Here is a 25,908-nt window from a genome sequence, read left to right as displayed (position 1 = left end):
CCATCTGAACCGGTACATCTCTCCCCAAACTCTTGAGTTACACCGTCGGGAGGACGTTTAACCCCAACGAATTTAAAGTGTATAAACTTGTTTACACAGTAATTCGATGGAATTAGGTTTAAAGCTTGGTACTTTTCCCTCCCGAAGCCAGGGTCATAAAAATTGGCTATCATTGCCAGTTAAAACTGAGGGAAACGATCAAAACTAGAAGATGGTACCATTTACTATCTATAAATATTCCGTAGCGACAAACAATTGTAATTATTTTAACATAATTTAAAACTTCTAACACTTTATGGTTAATTTCTTTCTCTTCTATATTGGACCTCTTGTGAGAGTATCTAATTTTTTTTTTTTTTTTTTTTGCCTTTGAAGAAAGGAAATAAACCTTTCTTTATAAGCAAAAAGGTTCATAAACATTTTTTTTTTTTGGTTTGAAAAAGAGATCTGAGGAGATCAGAGATATTATTTACTAATGGTTTGAAGAATAAGGGTATCGAGTTTTTTAATTCTTCACCAGAATTTTCTTTAAAAACGGTTTTCAGTAAATTTTTACATTAATTTTTTAGATGAATGATAATAGCAATAAGCTTATTTATTGAATTTCTGAAATTGCTGTTTTATTGTTTTTATTTTCATTTTTTTATCCAGGTCAACGCCGTCTTCCTAGTTAACATCATCAGAATACTCATCATGAAAATGAGAACCAATTCTGCCATTGAGAGCAAACAAATCAGGTGAGTTATCAGGTTTCTATTAAAAAGGAATTCTCTCCTTGCAAAGAAAATTCGAAGATATATATTTTTGCGTTTTAATAGGCATGTCATAAGAAATATACAAAGACAGATTTATATATGTATGCTACTGTAAAAGATGGAAATTTGGCAAATGTCGACATGCTACAACGAATGTTAACGTTTACTTAGCCGTCATTTGACATATAGCTGTCGAAAATGTCAGCATTCTCTTAAGAATATTATATATATATATATATATATATATATATATATATAATTGTAATTTTGCTTCCCACCACGAATAGTGCCTTCGTAAGAAAGACCGTTTTACGATAAGCCCTGTGGGTGCTGATCGGGTGTCACGTCAGTAATCTTAGAACTTGACGACCAATTGGCGATTTTGGTGACAAAATAGATATTGCTGGAAACTTTGAGAATTTTATCGATCCATCCAATAGGAAATGAGATATGCCCAAAACCTTCTCGCTCCGCCTACCGGGAACTATAAAAGGCCGGCAATCTCAAGCCAGAATTGGAATTGGAACCGGAATCGGAGTTGGAGTTGGCGGTATTGTCCGGTCAAGTGCCAGCGTTGTGCAGAGCTCAAGCGAGTGCTGAACGGAGCTATGTGCCGAGTCCTTGTGTTTATTGTGGAAGCAGCGTCGTGCCGTCTAAGGAGTAGCCAGTCGTGTAGCAGTGTGTCGGCAGATGGATACAGCTAAAGCGAGGAAACAGTGGGAAGTCTCAGGGCCAAGACATAATATTGTTAGAAACGTAATTGCCCGGTTCATCTCTCTTCAAACTTTTTTGATTTTGCGAATTCAATTTTTATTCGTTTTGTAAACTTCACAGATATAAAACATATCTCTTTTTTGCTTTCATTAATGGATTAAACTTTTGCGATTAAATATTTGATAAGCAATAAAATCGGTTGGAATTTCGTGTGAAAAATATAATCTGTTGTAGAAAATCAAGCGCACAAATAATTTATTAAAAAATATTGAAAATCAGAAAAAATTTGGACGATCATTCAAATGGTATCATTAAAAAGATATTCTTAAAAATTTTTTGAAGAATATCAAATTTATGTTTGAGCAATAGTATTTTCGCTTATTTGTGTTCCAAGTTTGGTAACTCTAAATCAGATAATATAGTCTGTAGAAAGCCAACATAGAGAAATACACACTCACTCATCTTAGTAGGAGTGATTGCCGTAAGAGCTATAGATAAAACGATAGTGAAAAACCCAAATCACAAAACCTTTTCATTTTAAATACAAAATCCAAAATCAGAAGTGTAAGATTTTTGTTTTAACAACTATAATTTTTTTTTAAAGAACGAGATACTGAAAAATATTAAATTTCTCACAATTTTATGAGCTACAGTTTTCATTTCTGTTCATTGACATTCTGAAATCGTATTTGTGACATTTTTTTGGTTGGTATACTGCGTTATACTCACAACGGAATTCACATAAAGTACATGTTTACATAAATAAACTCATAAGAAAATGTAACCATTTTTTTTTCATTTGTTTCTAGATTCACTTTGTTATATTTCCAAAGAAATATTCATTGGAAATATAATAAATTCAAAGATAACATAAGGAATATATCAGATAATCGTCTTTGAATGTATTATATTCATTAACTTAAATCTGATATCGAAATTGGACGTAACAACGAAAGTTTCACCTCGTACACTAAAACTCATAACGACGATTTACCAAATATTATGTTTTAAAGAAGACTATTTTGAAAAGAAACTAAAAACAAAAGATTGCAAGTTTCAAATATTTAAAGAACTCTATTTCTATTTCGGAAACTGGTAGAAACTTAAACATCTGATGAATTCTATTGCCTAGAGAGGAAGAGCATATAATGCAAATCGCTTTTGTGCAGTATTTACTCAAAATTGAACATTAATTTTGAGGTTTCAAAATTAATGATAATTTTCAGTTCAACATTTGAATATTATAAATGATAATAAGCTTGTTCAGAAATCTATTTTTATTTCATAATTTTTTAAAAGTTTTTTTTTGGGATTTTCTGGTTATTTTTTGAGTTTGTAAATCTTATATAAATCCTTTTCTATAAGAATCAAAAATTTTCAAAAATGATTATCAAATTCAGATTTTTTTTTGTCAAATATAATTTTTTTAAGCAAAACGCGTAGATTCTCAGATTTTATACCAAGGAATAATAAGCCTTCTTTCAATGAAATGGCACTGAATTTCAATAGCTACTCTTAACTAATATTAATTGGAATCTTGGCATCTGTTGACAATATAATGGTGTGCCAACTATATATGTTTACACCAGACAAGATAATAGTAATGAAATGACTAATGGCAAATATAATAATAAAAATAAGAGTGTAAACTTTGTCAGATTGAATAAAAATTGTTTATTTATGTTTCAATAAATTCTTTATTTATGTTTTGAAATTTGAGTAGCATCTTAGCCGTTGCAGTTCCAATGAACTGCCCCGTTGCCCAGGGAACACCACGTGGAGGTGTGCTACTCTCGTTCCCCGCCCGCCAACCCTCCCTTCAACATCCGATGACAGTCCTGATTTTAAGACAGCATCGATACTACAGTTCTGATCTTAAACTGCGTTCTGCCGCTGCCGGTATTCAGCCGGCAAGTCCAAGGCCATGCAAAGTTGGTAAACTGCAAATGACTCCACAACTGGCACTCCAATAGGAGCCAGTCGTGCTGGCAACTTTAACGCACAGCACATTTCGTAAACCATGACAGATTTTACGATCGGAGTCTCGGCCTTTTGGACTTGAATGGGAGCCAATTCAACAGGTAGCTCCAGAGCCAGGCAGATCTTATAAACGACAAACGAGCGCACCACAGCAACTCGGGGTACAGGCGGGTCAGATGATACATCTGTATCAAGATCCAAAATTAGATTTGAATCTACATCCCCAATGGATGGTAAATTGGGGGTTAGGAAATATTCTAGTATTTCCCAAATCGTCATTAAGACGAGGAACACAACGATGGCCGAAGCCTCATTGAAATTCTCGAAAAGCGCACTAAGCATTATTACTCAGCAAAAACAGTCGCACAACGTTCGGTTGCAAAACAGTGAATGAATTTTAATAGAAAGCAACAGAATAAGGATCCATTGTTTATTCTGTTAGATTGTTTGGATTCTATAACTTTGTTAAACATTTAAACTGATATATTGCTGTTGACAACAATAGCAAAAATGTCAGTTGAAATATTTTGTATGCATTAACAACTAAAATATATCAATAATTATTATCAAGCCAACAAATGAATGACTGTCAATAATACAGATTAGAAATGTAAGGGGAGGGAAAAAGGGGAAATTAATATCTAAAAGAATTTTTAAATATTTGTAGAATTACTTAATGTAAGTATTATAAAAATATGACTTTTTTATGGGAGGCAAATTTAATATAGCTTAATGAAAATGCAAGCAAAATATAAAAATTATATTTCAATAAAACGTTTCAAATGGGACAATAAGCATTTATTTTCTATCCCGACTATGGACAAAGGAAGCTAGGGATGAATAGGAGTTAGGCAGAGCCGGTAAATGGCAGAAAAAAGAAAGGGTGAGTTCATTTTTACCCAAAAAGAACATTTATATTTTGGAAGGTTGACTATTTATCAGATCATTTGTAAACAGTTTTTTTTTCTAGGCCCAAAAGCTTTAAGAACTTAATAAAAGCTCATGATATGGGAACAACAGTTTCGCCATTTTTTTTATGTGTTGGGAGAAAAGTATCTTTGGTAAGTTATATGTGTAAGAAGTTAGGAAATAATTACAGAAATATTAATGATTTTAATCTTCTCAGGCTTGATTAACTTCCTTTTTTTATATAGTTATTCATTCTAATTCTTTGAGATAGATCTCTAGATGCTATTTATAATCAAATTTTTTTAAGTAAAAATGTTCCGAAATATGCTTACAGAAATTTATATGTAGAAATCAAATATATAGTTTACAATGGTAAAGTATATAAAATGTTGATATGTAAATTCACTCCAGAAGCATTTGATAGTTCAGTTATATTAACATCCGTCTTGAACAACGCTAAGTTTATTTTGAACCGCGGGGACGGTGAGTCAGTTATCATCGCTTTCAGCACTGATGGGTTCCAATAATTTATTACAGGAGGATTTAGCTAGCCCCAATTTTGCTAATAGGTGCATGTTGGAAATCCCCCCCCCCCTCCCGCCTAAAGGTCCAGATCTATTACTTTTTTGTCGCCACAGATACCATTTATATTTACATTTCTTGTATTTTAGGATGTAAAGGTTAAAGATACAATTTAATTTCCATTTTTAGATTTTCTGCTGAGAGATAGGAAAGGATTTTCAGTAACTCCGTACAAATATGGAGTAATTAGGAACTTGTTTTTAATGTAATAAATTCCTATATTTTTCATATATTTGGTATTATTTATTATGTGATTGGAAACCATATTCACTCTAGGAACTCGGCAGCATTCGTGCCAGCTAATAATGTTCATTATATTATGTCAAATTAAAAACTGACGCTTTTTAAGTATCTGTCATGTGATGTACATACATATTACCTTGCATGAATAAAAGTTGATTATTAAGTTCCGTTTAGGCATTCTGTATGTGAACAAGATATTGGAAAATGTTTTGAAATAGGCTGATGAAATTCGGCATAGTGATTTAAAACCAGATTTGTATATCTATCAAATTTAGAACGAAATACATTCAGATAACAAAAAACGTCTGTGTAATTGTTTGACTGCAAGTGAACTCTATAACAAAAAACGCAAAGCATTTATTAGAAATAAATTGGTCAGTAAAATTGGTTATTTGAAATTCTGAATTACTTCGGTAAATCTGTGAATTTTCTTTTAAGAAAAGAGTACGTTGCAGGAATGTTTTAATATCCATTTTATCAAGGCACAGTTTTTATATGCTGGTCTGCTAGTTCCTGGTATTCCAGCATCCTCCGCTTCTTTCGAACGCCTTGATGAACATTTTGAACAGGATATTCTGTTGTGACCGTATTGGATCCTTGTACGCCTCCATCTTCAGAGGTGATGATTGCTAAAATTTTCATCTTTTACCTGAAATGAAGAAATTGGTTAAGATATCAAAAATAATCATTCCAGATTAATGAGTAGCTTCAAAGAAACACTAAGACCCATTTCACATTACTGGCATCAACTTTGTTATATTTACCCTCTATCATGACAAAAGCCTGAATCATCACAGCGATTTTGCCTGAAAGTAGCCTTGTCTGTACATAATTTTTGGTAGTAAATTTACTCGGTTTTTTTTACTTTTATTTCGTTTTTATAGTCAAACGGAGCTTGAATAATCGGCCATCGTGAGAAAAGTAGGTGCTGAATTTTCATTTTTGTCATATTAAACACCTACAGACGGTGCATTATTTCCAGAAAAATTGCCATAAATCGCAACATAGAATTTTGCAATGATGAGAAATTGATGATTTCTTAAAACGAAAACCGATTCTTGGTAGTTTAGAAAAAATATATCATTGTAGATGTATCGAATGAGAGATAAAATTAGATTTCAGATCAGATTTAAAAATATCATATGTTTATCTTTTTATGGTATGGCATTTATAAATAAAGGAAAAGGTTGTAATAATATTTTTTAAAAAAATTTAGCTGACTTTCTTTCCAGGAAAAAAAATAATCGCCAAAAGCTGTTAGATAATTGAAGTGAGAAAAGAGCGTTTACAAATACAAGAAGTTCATTACTTTCCATTGCTTCGGCGGGATGAAAGATGGAAGCTTCTTACTTCTTCACGCCACTCCTCCGCATTCAGAACAAACACATTCTAAACCCTTTTCTTGAGAACATCGTATACTTGTCATGACGTAAGGAAAAACATCATCACAAGCGCTTTCATTTTAAAATTGTAACTATAGATTTAAAGCTTTATTTTCAACTATCGCACATGACTGAACATACGATTAAAACTGAGACACACAATATTTCGTATGTTCCCCTGGGGATATTCAGCGGATCATTTAGAGGCGCGCAAAGTAATTTTTGTAATGGCACAAAACGTAAAGGATTAAAACATGAAAATAAATTCTATAATTGTGTTTTCATACGTTCGTGTGAGAAGTGAAGCTGAATGCTAATTTAAATCCGATATCTTATTAATGAAATAGGAAAGGAAAGAGCATGGAATAAATTGTTTAATTTCTTAGTTGTCCTTTGTTGTTGCCGTCCTTTGTCTTTTGTGTTCTCCATTATCTAATGATAAAATACCTTATGTTTCGGAAATATGTGATTTTATTTTTCAATTAAGAATCTATGAAAATTGATTTGATGTGTTTGTAGATTTTGTGCATTTTTTTGTATGGAATTAAAGCCTGTTTAAGTGACTTAATTTTTAACTTATACACTTTAGAAGCAAAAATCTGGTATACATATAACGTACAAGCCTGATGTTTAAGAGGTATATATATATATATAATCGTGTTTTTTTCGGGGAAAATATTTAGATGCGAATCACATACTGATTACATGTGAATATTTTTCAATCTTACACATAAACTGATCAGTTAAGTAAAAAAAAAAAATCATGAATGCACTTAGTTTAATATGTTATTCGAAACAATCTGTTATATTACTGTATTAATATTACAGTTTATCTACTATTACTTATATTTTGGTGTTTCTAGTTTTAGTTATATTAACGTTCCGTTGTAAAGCAACACTAGGGCTATTTTGTGACGGGCCTCGTTATTTTGAACCGCTGTCAGATGACGTGGACGACACCTGAGCTGGCACCCCCCTCTCCACGCCACACCACACCAGCAAGAGGACGTTTGGCATGACAGATTTAACATGCAACAGACTCCCTTACACGACGGTTCTTCGGTGGAATTGGGTCTCGAACTTGAAACCCTACGGTTCACAAGCCGAGACCTGACCACCAGGCCAACGCGGCCTATTTATGTTTTGGAACTTACACTCAGTTTTAACATGGTGAAATCGGGTCCGAGATGGCGCTATATGACATTGTCAACATTATACCAGACTGAAAAAGGTTCTAATAATCATAAAAAAGTGAATTTTTTTTGTATGTAAAATCGCATTTTTTTTTCAGGACAGACACCTATATTGGATAAACGTAAAAGGCAAAAATATTAAACTTAAATAAGTAATAATGCATAAAAAAATAAAGCAAAAAATGCGACCAAGGGCACACAACACACGCGTCTTTCATGTTCTGACCACTATTCTACACTGCCCACACTTCGGAGCGGAAGTTGAATATATTTATTCTAATAATTAATCATAAAAAAAGTTTTTTTTATGTGTGTGTAAAATCGCGATTTTTCAGGAAAGACATTTATATAAATAAACTTTAAAAGCAAAACCTTATTTAAATATAAAACTTGATCTAAACCGTTTGAGCCGTTTCCGAGATAAACGAAACAAATAAATTTTTATATATACCAGTATTGCTCATTTAAAAGTTATAAAATAAATTCTAACTCTTTCAAAGTTTCTTGTTTCTGCATTTTTTTTTTATCAAAACATCATTAAAAGCAGACATGAAATAAATTATTATTAGCTTTGTTCGTAAGTTTAAACGAAATTCTCTGTTTGTTGTTATCATTAATTTTATTTTTAGAATTAATATTGTTATAAAACAAAAAGGAATAAATTGCAAAATTAAAAATGGAGCTTATAAATGCTATCTTGTTTATTTGAGGCGAATTATCCTTAAATTAAACTAAGCACTTAACCGTATTGATTAAACAAAATCTTTTTTGTTTAGAAGAATCGTTGAAGAGGGGGCAAATAGAAGAGATTACTCAAAAGCAAAATAGATTAGTTACGAGATAAGGTAGAGATACAAGAGTGAAAATATTCGAATTAGAAGAAAACTTTTACATAAATTTTGACGAAACAGCATAGATTTCCCTTTGAATAAAGAAACCCCAGTTGTATTCCTTTGATGACTATTTCTAATTTATCCCTAAATACTTCATGAACAAATCTTTTTTTTTTTTAAACAATCTTATTTCTTTGCTTCAATTTTCTTTTTCCTTTAAGTAGTTTCTGGAAAGTGGAGAGAAGTTTTTGGTACATAATACAATTTTGATCTCAAAACTTTGAAGTGGAACTATTACAGCTTAGTGCTTTTCAGGAATTCGAAAGAAAAAGTTTATTTATTTTGTGATATTACTTTCATTATTGAATCAGAAGAACTGAAAGGCAGGCACTGTTGTATTTTTTCACCAAATTGAAATACATAATGTTATTAAAATTATTTTTTAAAAAATACTATAAAAGTTTAAAAACTTTATATATATACTGTTACGGATTTCTTCTACTACTAACTACTGCTAAGTCCGCAAAAGTCACCGGGTTCGTTTATAGTGGGTGTATGGTGTAAGAACAATCGGTAGGCCTCAGTCGAGAGCAACAACAACGTTTATTAAACACAAAGGCACAGACGACAAATACAAAGACGACTACTATATACAGCCGAGAGGTACACACAGCAGCACACTACAACTACACAGTAGCCCACAAGTAGTATTCTACCACAGCACACAAAACGGCCAGACAGAATTCAGCAGGAGATGGGATCCTCGGAGCTTCGCTCTACTGTCTCTCCAAACGGCTGAATTTCTCCACTGTCTCCTCACTTTAGCTGTATCCAACTGCCGACTCACTACCACACAACTGGCTATTCCAGACACAACCTAATGCTGCTTCCACAATAGGCATAAAGACTCGGCATACAGCTTATTTCAGTATTAGCTTGAGTTCCACACAACGCTGGTACTCAGCCGTTGCTTCGCTATCCTCTCGGGGACTCCTTACTTGTCTAGACTCCGACTACGCTTCCGATCTAGTTTATTGCAGATTGAGACTACCATCCTCTTATAGTTCCCGGGATGCAGGCCTAGAACCTTCTGGGATAATCAGGTGTATCTCAGCTCCTATTGGATGAATCGTTGAAATTCTCGAAGTTTCCAGCATTATCCATTTTGTCGTCAAAGTTCGCCAAGTTTGTCGCCAAGCTCTGGGATTACTGATTCGGTACCCGAGCAGATGATTGTAAATCGGTCTTTCCGGTGATAGAACTAACCGTGCTGGGAAGCAGCATAACAAGTTTGAAACATTACATAATTTAAAATTTTTTTTCGAAGATACTTTTTAAATTTAACTTCGATTTATTTCACCACTTGAGACTATTATGTACAAGGAAGAAGCAAATAAATTGGCCTCTTTTAACATTGCGGTAGAAGAGCAAAGTGGCCGAAATTTCTCCCTGCAGTGATTTTACTTTAAGTTTCTGATAGGAATTTCTTTGGCTCGTGCAGACATAGAAAAAGGAATCTTGGGTATCTTTGCAAGGTATGTGTGAGTTTTAGGGATTTTTATCTCCTTGTTTCTGGCGTGAACACGACAGTATTAGCAATTTTGTTAAGCGCTTTAGAAGTAATTAAAAAAAAAGCGGGAATTGGGTCAGGAAATAAGAGAGCATATGAATGAAGTTAACTTGAGCTAAATTAAGATAAAAATTAGCAAAATAATTACGATTTAAATCGATTTAAAACATGCATATAAATTCGTAGAATGAAAGAGAGAATATGTAGAATAAAAATTTATGGTTTTTCATTAAGAAGATTAGAAATTAGAAACTTCATTTTTGAATAAGTCTTTCAAATTTCGAAAAAATTTTCCTTTCCAGAAAAGTTTCGATGTCCTGAATGAATGATAATTAGATGATGCGATGTCAAACAATTAAGATGGGTAAGATAGTATTCTATATCCAAATTCTTCGATTTTATTCAGCTACTTTTTTTCTATGTGGGAAGTTACATTCTTAAACTGTAGAATACCATCTTTTCCGATAACAAGAACAGAATACTTTTGGATTAAAACTTCATTTATTCGACATATTTATTGAAAATAAAACTTTGACGTTCAAATTCAACCCGATTTCAGCAATTCAGAATTGGCTGTACTCCTAATATTTCATTAAACTGAATAGCAGTATTTTTCTAGAACAGTGGTAGATTCAGACATTTTGCGATTTTTTTAAAATTATAGCCAATCACCCCGTTAATACAGAACTAAGTCGTATAAACAGGGATTGTTGTGACTAGCTGTTATGCTCATTAACTATCCAACAGACATTCTTGTGTGTGAATATTGGCTATAAAGATCCTGTTTTAATAAATTGGCCAATTTAGGTTTGCATTTCAATGCATTTTTAGCTTGTCATATTAATCATTCATTTTAGGCTGTTTTAGCAACTTTGTAAAAATGCATGTTTTTATTTCTTTATAATGTCTGGATGGCACCTATGGTTGTGCAGAATTATCTTTAAGCATGCGCTTGGTGTTCATACATACTATAATAACGAAGTATATGATAAACATATAGAAATCTGACCAATTATAAAAGAAAAAGTGTTCATGTTATCCCAATCCTATGTTTGGAAACTAGGCTAATAATATTTTTTTACTCAATATGTCTGCGACCTCAGATAGTCGCCTTGTTGGAAGTCTGCCACTAATATAAGCCTGGCTTTTAGGCATCTAATGGGATTCGATCCCGATAAAATTGTTGTCTTTTATGTTTAGGCTGTCATTATAAAGATTCGTTTATCTTCTACAGTTACTAAATAACAAATGAATGCTATTGTATTATATCACTGAAATAATCAATTACAGGCTATTGAATAAAAGTTTCTTTTCGGCAGTGTATGTTGAATCCAGATATTTTTTTTTCTGAACAATAAGAATTTATTTAAAATACACTTTAAGCTTTGTGGGTTTTAATGGCGCAAGAGCCAATTCTGACCATACTGCTTAATAGTAAGCTAAATTTACTAAGCTCATCTAATAACTATTAGATGGTTTGAAAAAAATTATTAGGTGGTTCGGAAAATATTTTTTTTTATAAAAAGGAAAGAAGATTTTCTTATAGTGAATAAACATTTTATTAAATTATATACTGTCAATTCTAGTCCAATACCTTTTCGCCATCTTTCTAGCAGTAGCATGATTCCAAGCTCATAAAACTTTTGTTCTTCGCTGGCAAGGAACTAATTCAAGTGATTTTTGACCTCCTCATTTGAAGTAAAGGTTTTACAGTCTAAAAAAGTTTGTAGAGACCGGAACAAGTAATAATCAGAAGGTGCCAGATCTGGAGAATATTATGGGTGCGGCAGTATATCCTATCCAAGTTGTAAAAGCTTTCGGAGAATTACCAAACTTGTATGAAGTCTCGCATTATTTTGATGAGATAATTCGAGATTTACCCTATCTACACCATTTCTATCGATCAATTCTGGCCTTTGCTGCTTAACTGAATCATTCAATTTGTCCAGCAGACCACCACTTCAGATTTGATCGTTGTGTTGTCTAGTAGAATCTCGGAAAAAAAATGATTCCTATGAAATCCCACTAAATAGATAATCACTTTTTTTAAATGAATATCGGCTTTTGAATTCCTTTGAGCTGATTCATCTTTTTTTTTTACTCCGTAATTTCTTACGTTTAACATTGTTGTAGACATATTATTTCGCGTAAGTGATAACGCACTTCAAAAATGGATGATTTTCTTGATGTTTGAGAAGCAAATCACAGACGATAACGCGACTGCACAAATTTATTTCCGTAAGAACATGAGGAACCCATATGTCGAGCTTTGAGATTAAACCTAAGCGTTTCAAATTATCATAAACGATCGAATTCAATAAATTTAATCTCTCAGAGATTTCACGAGTTTTTATTCGTTGGTTTGCCATAATTAATATCTATTATGATTTAATCAGCTTCAACTGGTCTTCCAGAACGTGTGCATCTTCAACATCAAAATGGCCGGATAGATATTTTGAAAGCCAGTTTTGGCACTGGTGTTCTTTCAATACATCTTCTGCATACACATCAGATAATTTTTTTCTTGCACTTTTATCTTTTCAACAGCACTTTCATCTTTTATGATAACAGCACTTTTATCTTTTCAATAATAAAAAGTAAAATATGCCGAAAATGCTGCTTTTCACTTTTTATATTTGAAAATGTAGCAATCAAAAACGTAAAATCAATCAAACGTTTTAAGAAGCAAGATTTGCTATATCAGCTGTCAAAATGTATAATGATTATAAAGCTTAAGTATGAAGTTGGCTGAGAAAAAAAATACAATTAAGACCTTTGTTGGGAAAAAATGAAATTGTTTTCTGAACAATCTAATACCTTCTACTTTTATTCATAAAATATTAGTAAAAGGTTTTTCCTGGATGAAGCGAGTCATAAGCTCCAAAATTACCCCACCTAATGCTTGTAAACCATTTTTAACTTTCACAAGCTTCCGATCCATCTGGACAATTATCATAAATGTTTTGTAGATTTTGGGGCATTTCTACCATTCTGGAAATTGAATAGCTCAATGTGAAGTTCTTCTAGTCTTTGTCTGCATTCATTCATTCAACAACCAGGAAAAGTATACATTGGCTCTGTAGTGGGTGGGTTTTGTCTTGGCATTTCAAACAGAGGTGTTGTAAAAATGAAGAAGTATAAAAATAAAGTTGGGCATGAAATTTTCAAATGTTTCTTGCAGAATTTCAGCGAAGCTATTCTACTGATAAAATCAAATATTATTTGACAACGGATTCTAAAACCCTCAGCGCTTTTGTATATGCGTTAGGATGGGTTTAATTCGACAAAATGGGGGTAAGAGATAAGATTAAAGGAAGAGATGCTTACATTTAACAATAAATTGAATTCCGAAAATGCGGACATCCTTCTGCGTTTCACCCCTTAGTAAGATAGAATCGTCAAAAAGTGGTCATCTGAGGATAAGGAAACGAACAGTAAATATTGATATGCCTATTTACAACACTAGTTTTCAGCATCCAAAATATGTTATATGTTGTATTTTGTTTTAGGGTAAAGTATAAATTGGAAATGTTGTATTCACCTGTTATTTAGTAATACTGAAGTTGCTCGATGTACATTTTCTGAAAAAGAGTATGTTGTATATTGCAATTATAGTTATCGTCATAAAATTCATCTTCGAGATTCTAATGAAACTCCGTGTTTCACACGGACCTGATACAGAAGATTTTATTACACCTAAACTGTTGATTTCTATAAAACTTTGGAGTAAAGTCTTATTAACTTATATTCAAACAACCGGTCTGTCTGATCGGTTGTTTGAATATAAGTTAAAATGATAATTACAAAACAATGAGAGCTAGATGAATAAAATTCTGCATACAGATTTAAAATCTATAGTGTAGACAATCTGTCAAATTTTAAGCCAGATCCAATGACAGGTTGATTGTCTGTCTGTCTGTACTTTTAGAAATATGTAAACCAGATAATTAAAAAAATGCAATGACTTAAATATATCAAATTTAGTTTTGGGTATTGTGATTTCAAATGCAATTACCTGTCAAATTTTTGTTTCAATCGGTTTGTAAAACGTGTCTAAAAGAGAAATTCGATTTTTGGATATTAAATCCTGAAATAAAAAACTAAGTCGCAAATAATTCACCAAGAATGACACGATAAATTTAGTAGAAATGCTGAATTCACGCCAAAAGTTAATATTTCGTAACTGTTGTATGCCAATGCCATGTAAGACGTTCATTGGCATGACACGTTTATTAGAGAATATGTGAGAAAGTTTTGGGCGGATCACTTCTGCTGATGGGTGTTTTTTTTAATAAAATTTACCAACACTTAAATTTTTATATTATTCTTTCCAGTGCCTCACGCTTTTACTATTTTGTTTTGGTTTTCATATTTAAGTTATTATTATTTTTTAATTATTTTGCTTTTAGTACATTTATAAAAAAAAACTCTAATAAAATTCTTTTATTTTTAATTTAAATACGTTTCACAATTCCTTATTGTAAATATCAATAAATCTTGAAATTGTTCATACTCAAATTCCTTGCCACTTACTGCATTTTACATGGAATTAAAATTCTGCTAAAATCAACTAGTATCTGATAATATATAAATTCCTAAAGCATTAGAATATTATATCTCTCTCGGAATCACATAACTTTGTAAAACTTTCAGAACTTTCGTATACTACAAAGTAAGTAAAAAATCTTTACAAAACTCCATCTTTTCAAATATGAAACATGTCAAACTGAATAAAAGCTCTTAAAAATCTATTCTTTTTTTATTTATTTCGAAAGGCATTGAATCTGAAATAAACTTATTGTAACTTTCCTGCAGTGGTACAAGAAAGAAATATTCTCCACAAAAGCAAGTTTAAATTCAATGTATAGAATCTGAAAAACTGCATCGGCAGGTGGTCTGACTGCTGATGTCATGTAACTGGCAGGAGTGAATAAAATATAACAATGTGTTATTCTGATGGTGGGCGTTTTGATTATTTTCGAAGAATTAAGGCGAGTATTTTATTGAAAGCGAATAAACATTCTTTAAAACTATTATAAAAATATTTTCAATAAAGCGGTGGATATTTCTATTAATTTTAGAAAGCTGAAACAAGCAATTCGTAGAAAATAATTTTTATTTGAGCAACATATCTTATTATTATTCGGTAATTTTTCCCAATTGCTCCTTGAAGTGTAATCGCAATGTTTTTTCATGACGATTTAATTTATCTTTGCATAAAAGAATTTTATATTTACTATAATTGAAGAATGAATAAATAAAAGATTTAGTATAAGTAATTCCTTTTTAGATCATCAACTCATTAAAAACTTCAGAAGGAAAATGTTAAGTATTAACTGATAGTTTTAAAGAAATGAATTAATAAATTAAACAAATTTATTATAAATTAAACAAATTTATTATAATTCATATCCTTATGCTTTTGAAAAAAATTATTTGTTGTAATAATAAGTATTATTATTAGCTATTAATGTATATCTGTTATAAATTAACATACTTTTATCCTTAAAACAGAAAACTCTAATTTCTTATTTTTTTTTAAATGTGAAACTTATTTCTCATAGTTTGTATATGATTTTTACTCATAATTTCTTATCATGTAAACTCCTAATACATCAACTGATGAACTTAAATCATCAAAGATTAAAACAATCCTCTCTCTGCTCTTCCAAGGCCGCGGTGGCCTGGTGGTCAGGTCTCGGCTTGTGAACCGTAGGGTTTCAAGTTCGAGACCCGATTCCACCGACGAACCGTCGTGTAAGGGGGTCTGTTGCACGTTAAATCCGTCATGCCAAAAGTCCTCCCGCTGGTGTGGTGTGGAGAGGGGGGTGCCAGCACTGGTGTCGTCCTCGTCATCTGACCGCGGTTCAAAATTACGAGGTCCGTCCCAAAATAGCCCTAGTGTTACTTTACAACGGGACGTTAATATAACTAAACTTCTCTGCTATTCCATTCCCCTACTAAACAATAATGCATTTATAATAGCTTTACATTCTGACTAAAGTAATTTTTAGAGTAAGAAATTATAAAAATTTGTTACAAGTTTGAATTTAAAAATGTTGATTATGAATATAACTCGGCTTTGATGAGTTACTAGTAGTGATAAAATGTCTATACGATACCAGACATGTCAATTTTGATAAATTAAGAAACGGATGCGAACAAAATTTGTCCAATATGATTGTGTTTCGTTCCTTCATAAAGCTAAACTTGCTCAGAAATATCAGTAGTAATAAATGAAAAGCGTAATCGTATTTGTTAGAACCTCATTAATTAAACATGACCCCTCTCCGTTTCATACTTTTCTCCCTCACAGCAGATGTTTTCGTTTATCTCACTCGTTTTCCGTTGAAAATCAGAGCAGCCACCAACTCATCAGAGCCATACTGTAATAATGTTTAAATCAAATTAAGTAAATTTGCGACAGCTGAGAAGCCTTTTAAGAGATACGGATGTTTTATATTTTTGCTTCTCAGACAGGCGGTACGTGCTACTTTGCTGCTCTTCCCTCTACTGGGTGTCACTCACCTGCTGTTCTGCGTCAACCCCGGAGGTCGATGGGAGCCCTTTTACATGCTCGTCAACGCACTCCTCCAGTCGTCACAGGTAAAAATTTCCCCATGAATTAAATTTGTATATCAATGAAAATCATGGTAAAGGATATTTTAAGAGTTATTTTTCTTCATTGTCATAAAGTTTTTTTAAATGTTGTTTTTTCAAAGCCATTTCCCTTTATAACCAGATTTTTTTTTCTGATTCCAGAGATTTCTGACATGTAAAATATTGAACAATATTGTTCGATATTGAACAATATTGTAAAACATTGAACAATATTGTAAAATATTGAACAATATTGTAAAATATTGAACAATATTGTAAAATATTGAACAATATTGTAAAACATTGAACAATATTGTAAAATATTGAACAATATTGTTCGATATTATGCAATAACATTAAGTAATTATAATGAAACTGGACTCGTACATCTAAATTAACTATAGATGGTAAGAGAATTATTTTAACATGAAGCAGACATTTGAAGCCCGATCCCTTTATTGAAAGATTTGTGTCTTGATTTTACTTGCCAACCAATTTTGCTTTTTAGCTTAACGTTTTTTTCAAATTAATAAAAAGAAAGATATAAAAATTACTATTCTCTTAAGTTTAGTAGGAAAAAAAAATGACAGATTTTTTTTGTCGCTTTCCTTACATTATAATATCAGTTTTCTTGCTTCAATTTTGAAAAGAATATTTCGCCTCAGTTCTTCGATGTATGTTGAAGTTTATTAATACTATGGCAAAAAAAACCCCTGCTTAAATTAAGGAGCAAAATATCAAAGAAGTATGTCTATATCTTTAATAGTTCTTTTAATAAATTTTCTTTGTAAATACAGGATTTTGTGATCACCTTGTATATCCTTCAAAACGTTTCGGCAGGAATTTCTGAAAAAAATATGAAATATTCCCACCGCTCAGATATGGAGATATGAAATACATGTCAACCAGTTCAATGTCTAAATATTCGCTTATCTTCAGTGAGCGGTTTATAAATGCTATTTTCTATGGGAATTTTGTGCATTTCAGTTTCCATATAACGCCGTTTATCCTATGAAGATGGTATTTCTGATCTTGAATTTGTTAGGTGATTCCAAATCAATTTTGTGCTCCTAATCTTTCCATTTGTACTCCTTATCATTTCGAAGTCTAGGCGTCTTTTATAATATTAATATAAATATATGAGCTTATATATAAATTTTAATGCTTTTTATTCTGCCGAAAAGGTATTTTAATTTAGAGTTTATCAATATAAATAGAATTCTAACTATTAATGACAAGCAAGGTTAAATTTTACTATATTTTCGTCGTCACTTTGAAATGTTGTGTTTATTACAGTTACATAATTATTTAATTCTCGTCAGAAATGCGGTTCACATTTAAATTTTTATAAAAGCTGGAATAAATGACATTTTAGTATGAGAATAAACACAGAGCGCACAGCAAAGTCGCCATTTTAATGTTCATCTAACTATTGGATCCGCCCAGTCTTATTTTTTAATGTCATGAATGACTTTATATGACATTATAATATTTCTGACATATATGACATTATATTATTTCTGACATATCTGACATTATATTATTTCTTAAACTGTTCGTAAAAATTACACCATCTAAGATAAACATACATAATTTTTGAAAATAGTATGCTCCGTCAAATATACATTTGTGGGATTGGTTAGAAAACAATAGTTGAAAACATTGAATTGTTGCAATGAAATGGCCATTGAATGACACCATGGTTTTGCTATTTTGGACAAAAGCATTAAGGATATCATTTTTTATATCATGTAAAAACGTCAAACAGTATTGTCGAAATTGTAATACCTATTTCTTTAAAAGAGCATTAAATATCGAATATTACCGATAGCAAGCCAATCATGGTTTAAGTTCACTACATGACTTCGATATAGGAAGTTATGCGACAATTGCAGCAAAAAACAAATAATAAAGCATTCAATAGAGGAAGTATTAATGAGAAATTCATCGGCTGATGCTTGCAAATTATTAGGCTGTAGCTCAACAACGGTAGCCAAGGGAAACATTTAATCTATGTAGAAGTGAATACCTACTATTTAATAAGCAATGAATGTTTAATCACCAATGAATGGCATGTACATATTTCCACTTGTTTTTGGAAACACCAGGAAATTAAAAAAAATTATAGATCTAAACGCAGTATTTATCACATAGAATATCAAATATTGTTATCCAAAATTATATTCTATTTAACTTATCAATTACTTTAAAATACATTAATATTTTATTCAAAACAATTTGGTCGGTTATTATATTACACAACGCAGCTTCATCTAAGTTGTCAGTTTGAGTTGTCTGAGATCATTATTCTAATTAATTTTAATTAAAGATTTAAGTTGTTCGATTTAATAACACAAGTGCCAAACCTGAGCATACTGGCACAATTTTAATTAAGAGCACAATTAAAAGGAAATTTATGATCCCTGTTATACGATAGGTGCTACAATCATCGTATCTTAAGCCGTTGGGCTGCTTATTTGGCAATGTCATAGTTAATTTCTGTTCTCCCATATCTGCTTGTTTCATTTAAAAGATTCTTCTTTCCGATTTAAGAATATAATGACTCTGCTTGTCAGAATTAATGACCATGGATCGATATCTTGCCCTTCTACTTGTGTAAGGATTAGAAATGATGAAAAATGCCAGTTATCTATTTTATATGTAAAGAATTTTAGGTCGCTTATTTTTTTATATTTTTAGTTTTCATTCTAATTTTCTTTTCTTGGTCTTCATAGGGATTGTTTGTTTCCGTTTTGTATTGTTTCCTGAATTCTGAGGTAAGTTAAAGTTTCCTTCTTTGTGCACATATTATTTCATTTTCAATAAATGACATCGATTTCTTAAAAGCACAATTTGTATCTTGTCGATGTACTTGGCTTGCACTTGCAGTGAATAAGATTTTCTTGGTATTGAATAACTAGTCCTGAAATAATTCAAAACAGGTCTGAATTTCTAAAAGGAGAGGAATTTTAATAATATTCACAATGATATCGAATATTTGTTGTATCTTAAATGAAAAATTATTCAGGAAGAATAAAGTATCTATACTTTTACAAACTTAACTGTTTTATTTCCACCTTTATATCCCAATTGACTTCATCAGTTACTTACACATTGAGTTACATTGTTGTCGAGTTCTCATTTGATCCTGCTTGATAATACAGTATAATTTCAATTATCTGAACTTCAGTTATCCGGCAGATTTAATTGAAAAAGAAATCCTCAAACAATATTTTCCCGAGTAAAAAAAGGAAAACGACTAATTTTTATTATATGTTTATACAATGATATCTTAATGTAGTAAAAGGGCAATAATGTTTTTGCAATCATTTAATTAATGATTGCAAAAACATTAATCAAATACATTTTGCAACATTAATCAAATGATTAATCAAAACATTATAAATACATTTTGCAATCATTAATCAAATGATTAATGATTGCAAAATGTATTTATAAGCAAATTTCGTGTGTTTCCTCCATGATATAACTTTTTTCGTTTGTTATCAATTTATATAGATATTTGATTATCCTGATTGGATTCAGCTCTCCAACTTTCCTGAAAAATTGGAGTTTCACTGCATAAACATTACTCTTAGTTGCTTCACGATAGCTTTTGTAAATTTAAAAACAATTTTAAATTAAATCTCTCATGCAGTTTACCAAAACAAAATTAATGTGAATAGAATAAACTCAGGGCTGAAAGACACACACATACACTCACATTTTTATAAAATTTAGAAAATAAAAAAAAATTCAAATGTTGCCACTGTATATTCCTATGGATCTGTACATAGAGTTGAGCCCTTTGTGCTGTCGAAAATATAACCTCTGCTCTATCTTCTAATTGCATGTTGTTCTTCGTAGTCTTGAAACTTTCCTTTCTTATTCAGTATATAAACTTTGCATATAATAAACAATTTTTTTCTTTAGTTTTGAACACCGAAAGCAAATCACACGGTGAAATATTTGATGAAACAAAGAAACGATTTGTTTCATTACAAGAATGTAATGTATTGTTAAAAATCCTACAAAAAATAGTTTTGAATATTGTCAAATGTTAGAAAAATATTGCAGCAGCTAAATTGGTGTATACAAAAGTTATTGTCATAAGTTTAGTTTTTTAATTTTAAAAGATCAGACAATTAGTTTTATGTAGATTTTGATTTTCTGCAGTTATCACGGTGGAAATGAAATATCTTTCTTAACCTTTAATTAATCAAAATTTCTAAAATGTTGCTCTATCTAAAATTCATTTGTGCCAAATTTGGCACTGAAACGGTCTGGCCTGTAAATCACCAAAAGAAGCAGATACTTTCTTCTTTATTAATAGCAAAGACAACATAATCAATAACAACATAGTTTTATATTTATTACTAAAGTAAAAAGAATTTCGTTCAATTTTTCTGAATGAAAAAAAAATTCTTCAGGCAATTTCATTGCCGAATCCTAACGGAAAGTTTTCTTTTCTTTTCACTCCTTGTTTTGTCATTTATAAAAATTGTATACTAAAACCAAAATTACTATTCAGAATATGTCAATTTTTTTTCTCCATTTTCTGGTTTCGGAAGTCCACAAATAGGTATTATGAAATTTTTTTAAATATTCCAACTACTTGACGAAAAAAAAAATGTCGTTTTTTTTTGTTTAATATAAAAAAACCGCACGTTCTTCAAATTCCAGGAATTTTCCTAGTTTTGACATTTTTTTTTCTTTGTTTGATAATCATTTTTTAGATATTTAAATGCAGCTTTTATGGAAGTAAAATTCATCTAGTTCTATTTAAGTTTCTAAGAATTTTTTTTCAGGTGCAGTCCGTTCTTAGGAGGGCATATACTCGAAGACGGTCTTCTACGTGGAGACATCGTTCTTCTCGAGTTCTGGCCACCAGTCTCACCACTCAACTACCACCACCACCTCCACACGAGGAGGAAACAGCTTTAACTTGAAAACATCTCGTACTTTTTGAAACCATTCAATGCAAGGAATCATTAGTGAAAAATACAAGAAAGTGCTGACAAAAGCAGAAGCCTTTGGATTTAAAGCTGATGAGTGGCCGAGCTGGTTTTGTATTGTAAATGATGGATCTATGGTATAAGGAAACAACTGTGCTTAGTGGAGTTAATATCATCAAATATACATGACAAGTGTAACTGTGGGTGTCACTTGTGTTTAATTGCATTCGTTTCATATGTTTTAGTGCCACAACCTTTTTCCTTTTTCAATATGATTATAAAACCAAACTGCGCAGTGCTCTTGATGCATATCATGAACGCAGGAATTGATTCCATGGTGGATGTGCCAACTTTCTTCAAATACAACGGAAGGTATTTTAATGTGGAATGAAGAAAATTTTCAATTCTTTTTCTTTAAAAAGAATCGAAGAATACTTTAAAAGCCATTGGTAGTTATAATGCTACAGATTACTGTAAAAGCCATTGGCAGCTATGATGTTACAGATTACTCAAAGAACCATTGGCAGTTATGATGCCACAGATTACTCAAAGAGCCATTGGCAGTTATGATGTTACAGATTACTCAAAGAGTCATTGGCAGTTATGATGTCGAAATTCGATTCTTGAACATATTTGTTATATGTTAGGAACTATTCTTACATCAAAGGATAGAAAAGTGTCTCTTGTATGTGTGTTATTTTCTTATTTTACTGTAGATGTCAGTATGTATAGACAGATGAAAGATTTTTGGCTAATTTTATGACGGATCATTATGTTATGAAATTGAAAACACCACCTATCTCAGGTTTTCTGGCAATATAAGCACTGTGAAACAATTTGCTGTGAAAAAATGATAAATGCGACAAACCTTTCGATGAATTGTTATGTTATAGCCAGTTTGCTGGAGGACAATTTCTCGCTCAAGAGCGTGAAATTGTAGTCTGATTATTGGTAAATTTGCTGGATCCAAGGGAGAGGACTGGAAGATATTACTGATTTTGCCCTTCAAATTGACTATTTAAGGTATCCGACTAGATTAAAAATATAAATTTGGATGAAAATTGGCATTTTTTTTTTAAAAAAAGAAGGTATGTTTCTGTTTCCAGTAATATCTTTGTTTTGTCTATATCTCAATTTGAAGTCAAGTTTTAACAATCCATTAACACATAATTGATGATTATTTATATGCATTTATAAACTTTAAACTCATTTTCTGACGAACGAATTTTTTTCATAATTCTACTGTACAAGCATCGTCATATCTCAAAAAATAATCAAGATATCTTAATGAAATTTATAATTAGTGCTCGTTATGTTATGCAGAATGTAATGAACTATGGATTTGATGTTGAAGGCTCTAGAAGAGGATTTAAGATTACTTAATGTAAATGCTGTTGAAAAAATTCCAAAATTTCATAGATAATTTCATATATTGCATGCAGAAATTTTATTTTTGAATATAATTCTTAGATAATAGTTACACTCTAAGATACATTAAACATCTAATGTTACAAAGAAAAATGAAAAGCTGTAAAAATTTGTTTCTCTAGAACAATTCTAGTTTTTGTAAGTAAATGCTAAAATTTACATCAAAATATGCTTTTCCTTCAAAATCTATTTATATATTTAAATAATTTCACTTTTATTCATCATTTCATTTTATATTAATAAAAAAACGTCATATAACATTTTTTTTTTGAAAAAATCCCCTCCGAATCTAATCGGATACCTTAACAAAACACAATTTACTTTTTATGCTGGAACTGCCGTAAATAAATTTCTTTCATTTGTTTCTTTTAAAATTCTTTTTTTCAGTAAATAAATAAAAAATATAAGAATAAATATAAAACACTATTTGGTAAGCAGAAAAACTGACCTCGGATTGCAATAATTTTAAAGAAAATGTGCAACTAATTTAAGATAGATGCCATTTTAGCTACGGAAATTTTCGCTTTCGGAAGTTTTAGAACGATTGCTTGGTGTATATAACGTAAGTATGACGCAAAATCGAAATGATTACAATATCAAATATTTACTTTCCTTCCCAAAATTTATTTTAAGAGACTATTAAATCACGGAATTTCTACATTTTTTTTTTTTTTGAATTATTCATAGTATCTGACTTTAAAAAAACGAGAAACTTCTGAAAAAGTTTGTCGGTATTACTAAATATTTTATAGTTATAAGCAAAATACCGTGACATTATTTTTAACGGATGCTTTTAATTCAGAGACTTAATTATAATAATTCAAATGAAAGACATAATGTCCAATTCATTTTTTAGAAAAAAGTATGAGGCAGAATCACAATTCTTCTTTGTGTACTGCCGTTGAAATTCATTAAGTTGGAGCAATTAGAGATAATTGAACCTAGATGATTTTCTAAAATTTTGGGGATAGTTTATAATTAATTTGTGTATGCTTCTCCTACTTGGTCACATAGTGTATTGGAATGGATTTTCATTTCTATCTGAAAAGTTATTGTAATGATATGCATACGAATGAATGTGTTTTGAATGTTAACAAGTAATCTTTCCATTTTTCAATCATTCACAAATTTATTTCATCCTTAAACGTATGATAAATTAAAATATTTCTGAATTTCTAACATATTTTAAGTTAAAATTTTGTATACAACGATGTACGATATTTTAATTCTAAGGTTTAATTTTTTTATTTATATAGAAAGTCAATTGAAAATACTTTATAGAAAAAATCAAGTTAGGGAAAATCTATTCTAATCAAAAGATTTCACTAAGTGGTTGATAAAGCAGTCTTATTATTTATTGTAGCTCAGATATTCATAACCTACTGAAATACAATATGTGATTATCGTAAACTTTCTAGTGTACTATTGTCGCCAAAATGGTAACCCAAACAACGAAGTCAAATGGTTACAATAGTAACTCTTTGTTTTGTTGACATTATTGGATTTTAAATTATCAAATTTTTCATAAAAATAAGCTTTTAAAAATTATTTTTAAATAATTATTTAAGAAATATTTTTTTTCAGTGTGACAATTAAAAACTATAAAAGAATTATTTTAATAATAATGCTTATCGTTATTTCTACAGATATCCGAAATTTCTTTATTTCGTTTTTTCTTCACACTAAAATAAGAAATATTTAATAATTTATTCTTTTAACAAAAATCGTTTGCATGAATGATTAGTCACTAAATTACTTTATTTTACTGTTCGCCATTTCTGTTCAGAATTTTTCTTTTACTACGATAGAATTTATTTCATCTGGTAAAATATATTTTTCTTATTTTTGCTTCAGATTTGATCAAAAGACATGGAGATCTGAGTAAGTCATTAAAAGTTACAAAATTCTAGTTTTAATCATTTCTTTTTTTTTTTCTTCTTTTTTTTCAATTCGGTCTGTTCTCATTTGTTCAAATTTTCGAAAACCGATAATTATTCTGTATAAGATTATCTCCAGGTTTCAGTTTTACTTTTTTTTATCAATTAATCGAATAAGATTTCCTATTTTCTTATTTTATACTTCCCTTTGGATTTTTCCATCTCATTTCTCCTTTTTTTTTTCCTTTATCAATTACTATAATCGAATAAGATTTAGTAATTTCTTATTTTATACTTCTAATGGATTTTTCCGTTTCATTTTTGTATTGTTCTGTTAATTTGTCAAAATCCTAATTCTAATTTGTCAAAATCGATAATTCTTCACTTAGCTCTAAATTACTAAGCCCCAGTTCCATTTCTGCTACTAGAATTTTATTAACAACAATTACTATAGTATTTAATTTCTATAATTTATTTTTTATTATTTATTAATTTTTAAGATTTTCTCGGTTATGAACTAGGACAATATTGAAATGTTAGGAATAATATTGAAATTTTTAATAACAGCTGCACTATTGTATTTTGAGCATTCCTATCCTAGGGTGAAGTTTCCTTAACCTTAGGAAAGACATGACACTAGTTGATTTCTTGAAATATAATTTATTTTATATATAATTTGCTTGAAATATAATTTAAGTGAAGATCGGTTCAACATGATTATATTTCTTATTCTTAAGAATGAGTCTTTGATGCTATTAAAGATAAAAATTCTCCAGATGTAATTAAAAAATATTTGAAGTAAAGATAAATCTCCTTAACATTCTCTAATTAAAAATGAGATAGAATTTTACTGTTAGTTGTTTAGAATAGTGCTTAGAATAAGGCTT

At 30.5% G+C, this 25,908-nt stretch overlaps 1 protein-coding gene across 1 annotated transcript in view; it reads left to right on the top strand.

Moving 5' to 3' along the window:
* The window catches only part of LOC129966561 (calcitonin gene-related peptide type 1 receptor-like), a 70,893-nt gene extending 47,690 nt beyond the window's left edge, over positions 1–23,203 (top strand). Inside the window, exons 8-11 of the mRNA XM_056081010.1 lie at positions 652–737; positions 16,638–16,767; positions 19,497–19,538; positions 21,570–23,203. Coding sequence (XP_055936985.1) covers positions 652–737; positions 16,638–16,767; positions 19,497–19,538; positions 21,570–21,710 — 399 coding nt within the window. The 3' untranslated portion in view covers positions 21,711–23,203. The remainder of the gene's footprint in view (positions 1–651; positions 738–16,637; positions 16,768–19,496; positions 19,539–21,569) is intronic.
* Positions 23,204–25,908: the final 2,705 nt, after the last annotated feature.

The sequence above is a fragment of the Argiope bruennichi genome, chromosome 4 (assembly GCF_947563725.1).
Source record: "Argiope bruennichi chromosome 4, qqArgBrue1.1, whole genome shotgun sequence".
NCBI classification, from domain to species: domain Eukaryota; kingdom Metazoa; phylum Arthropoda; class Arachnida; order Araneae; family Araneidae; genus Argiope; species Argiope bruennichi.
The sequence above is the reverse complement of the archived record's forward strand: the minus strand, read 5'-3'. Positions and strand labels throughout refer to the sequence as shown.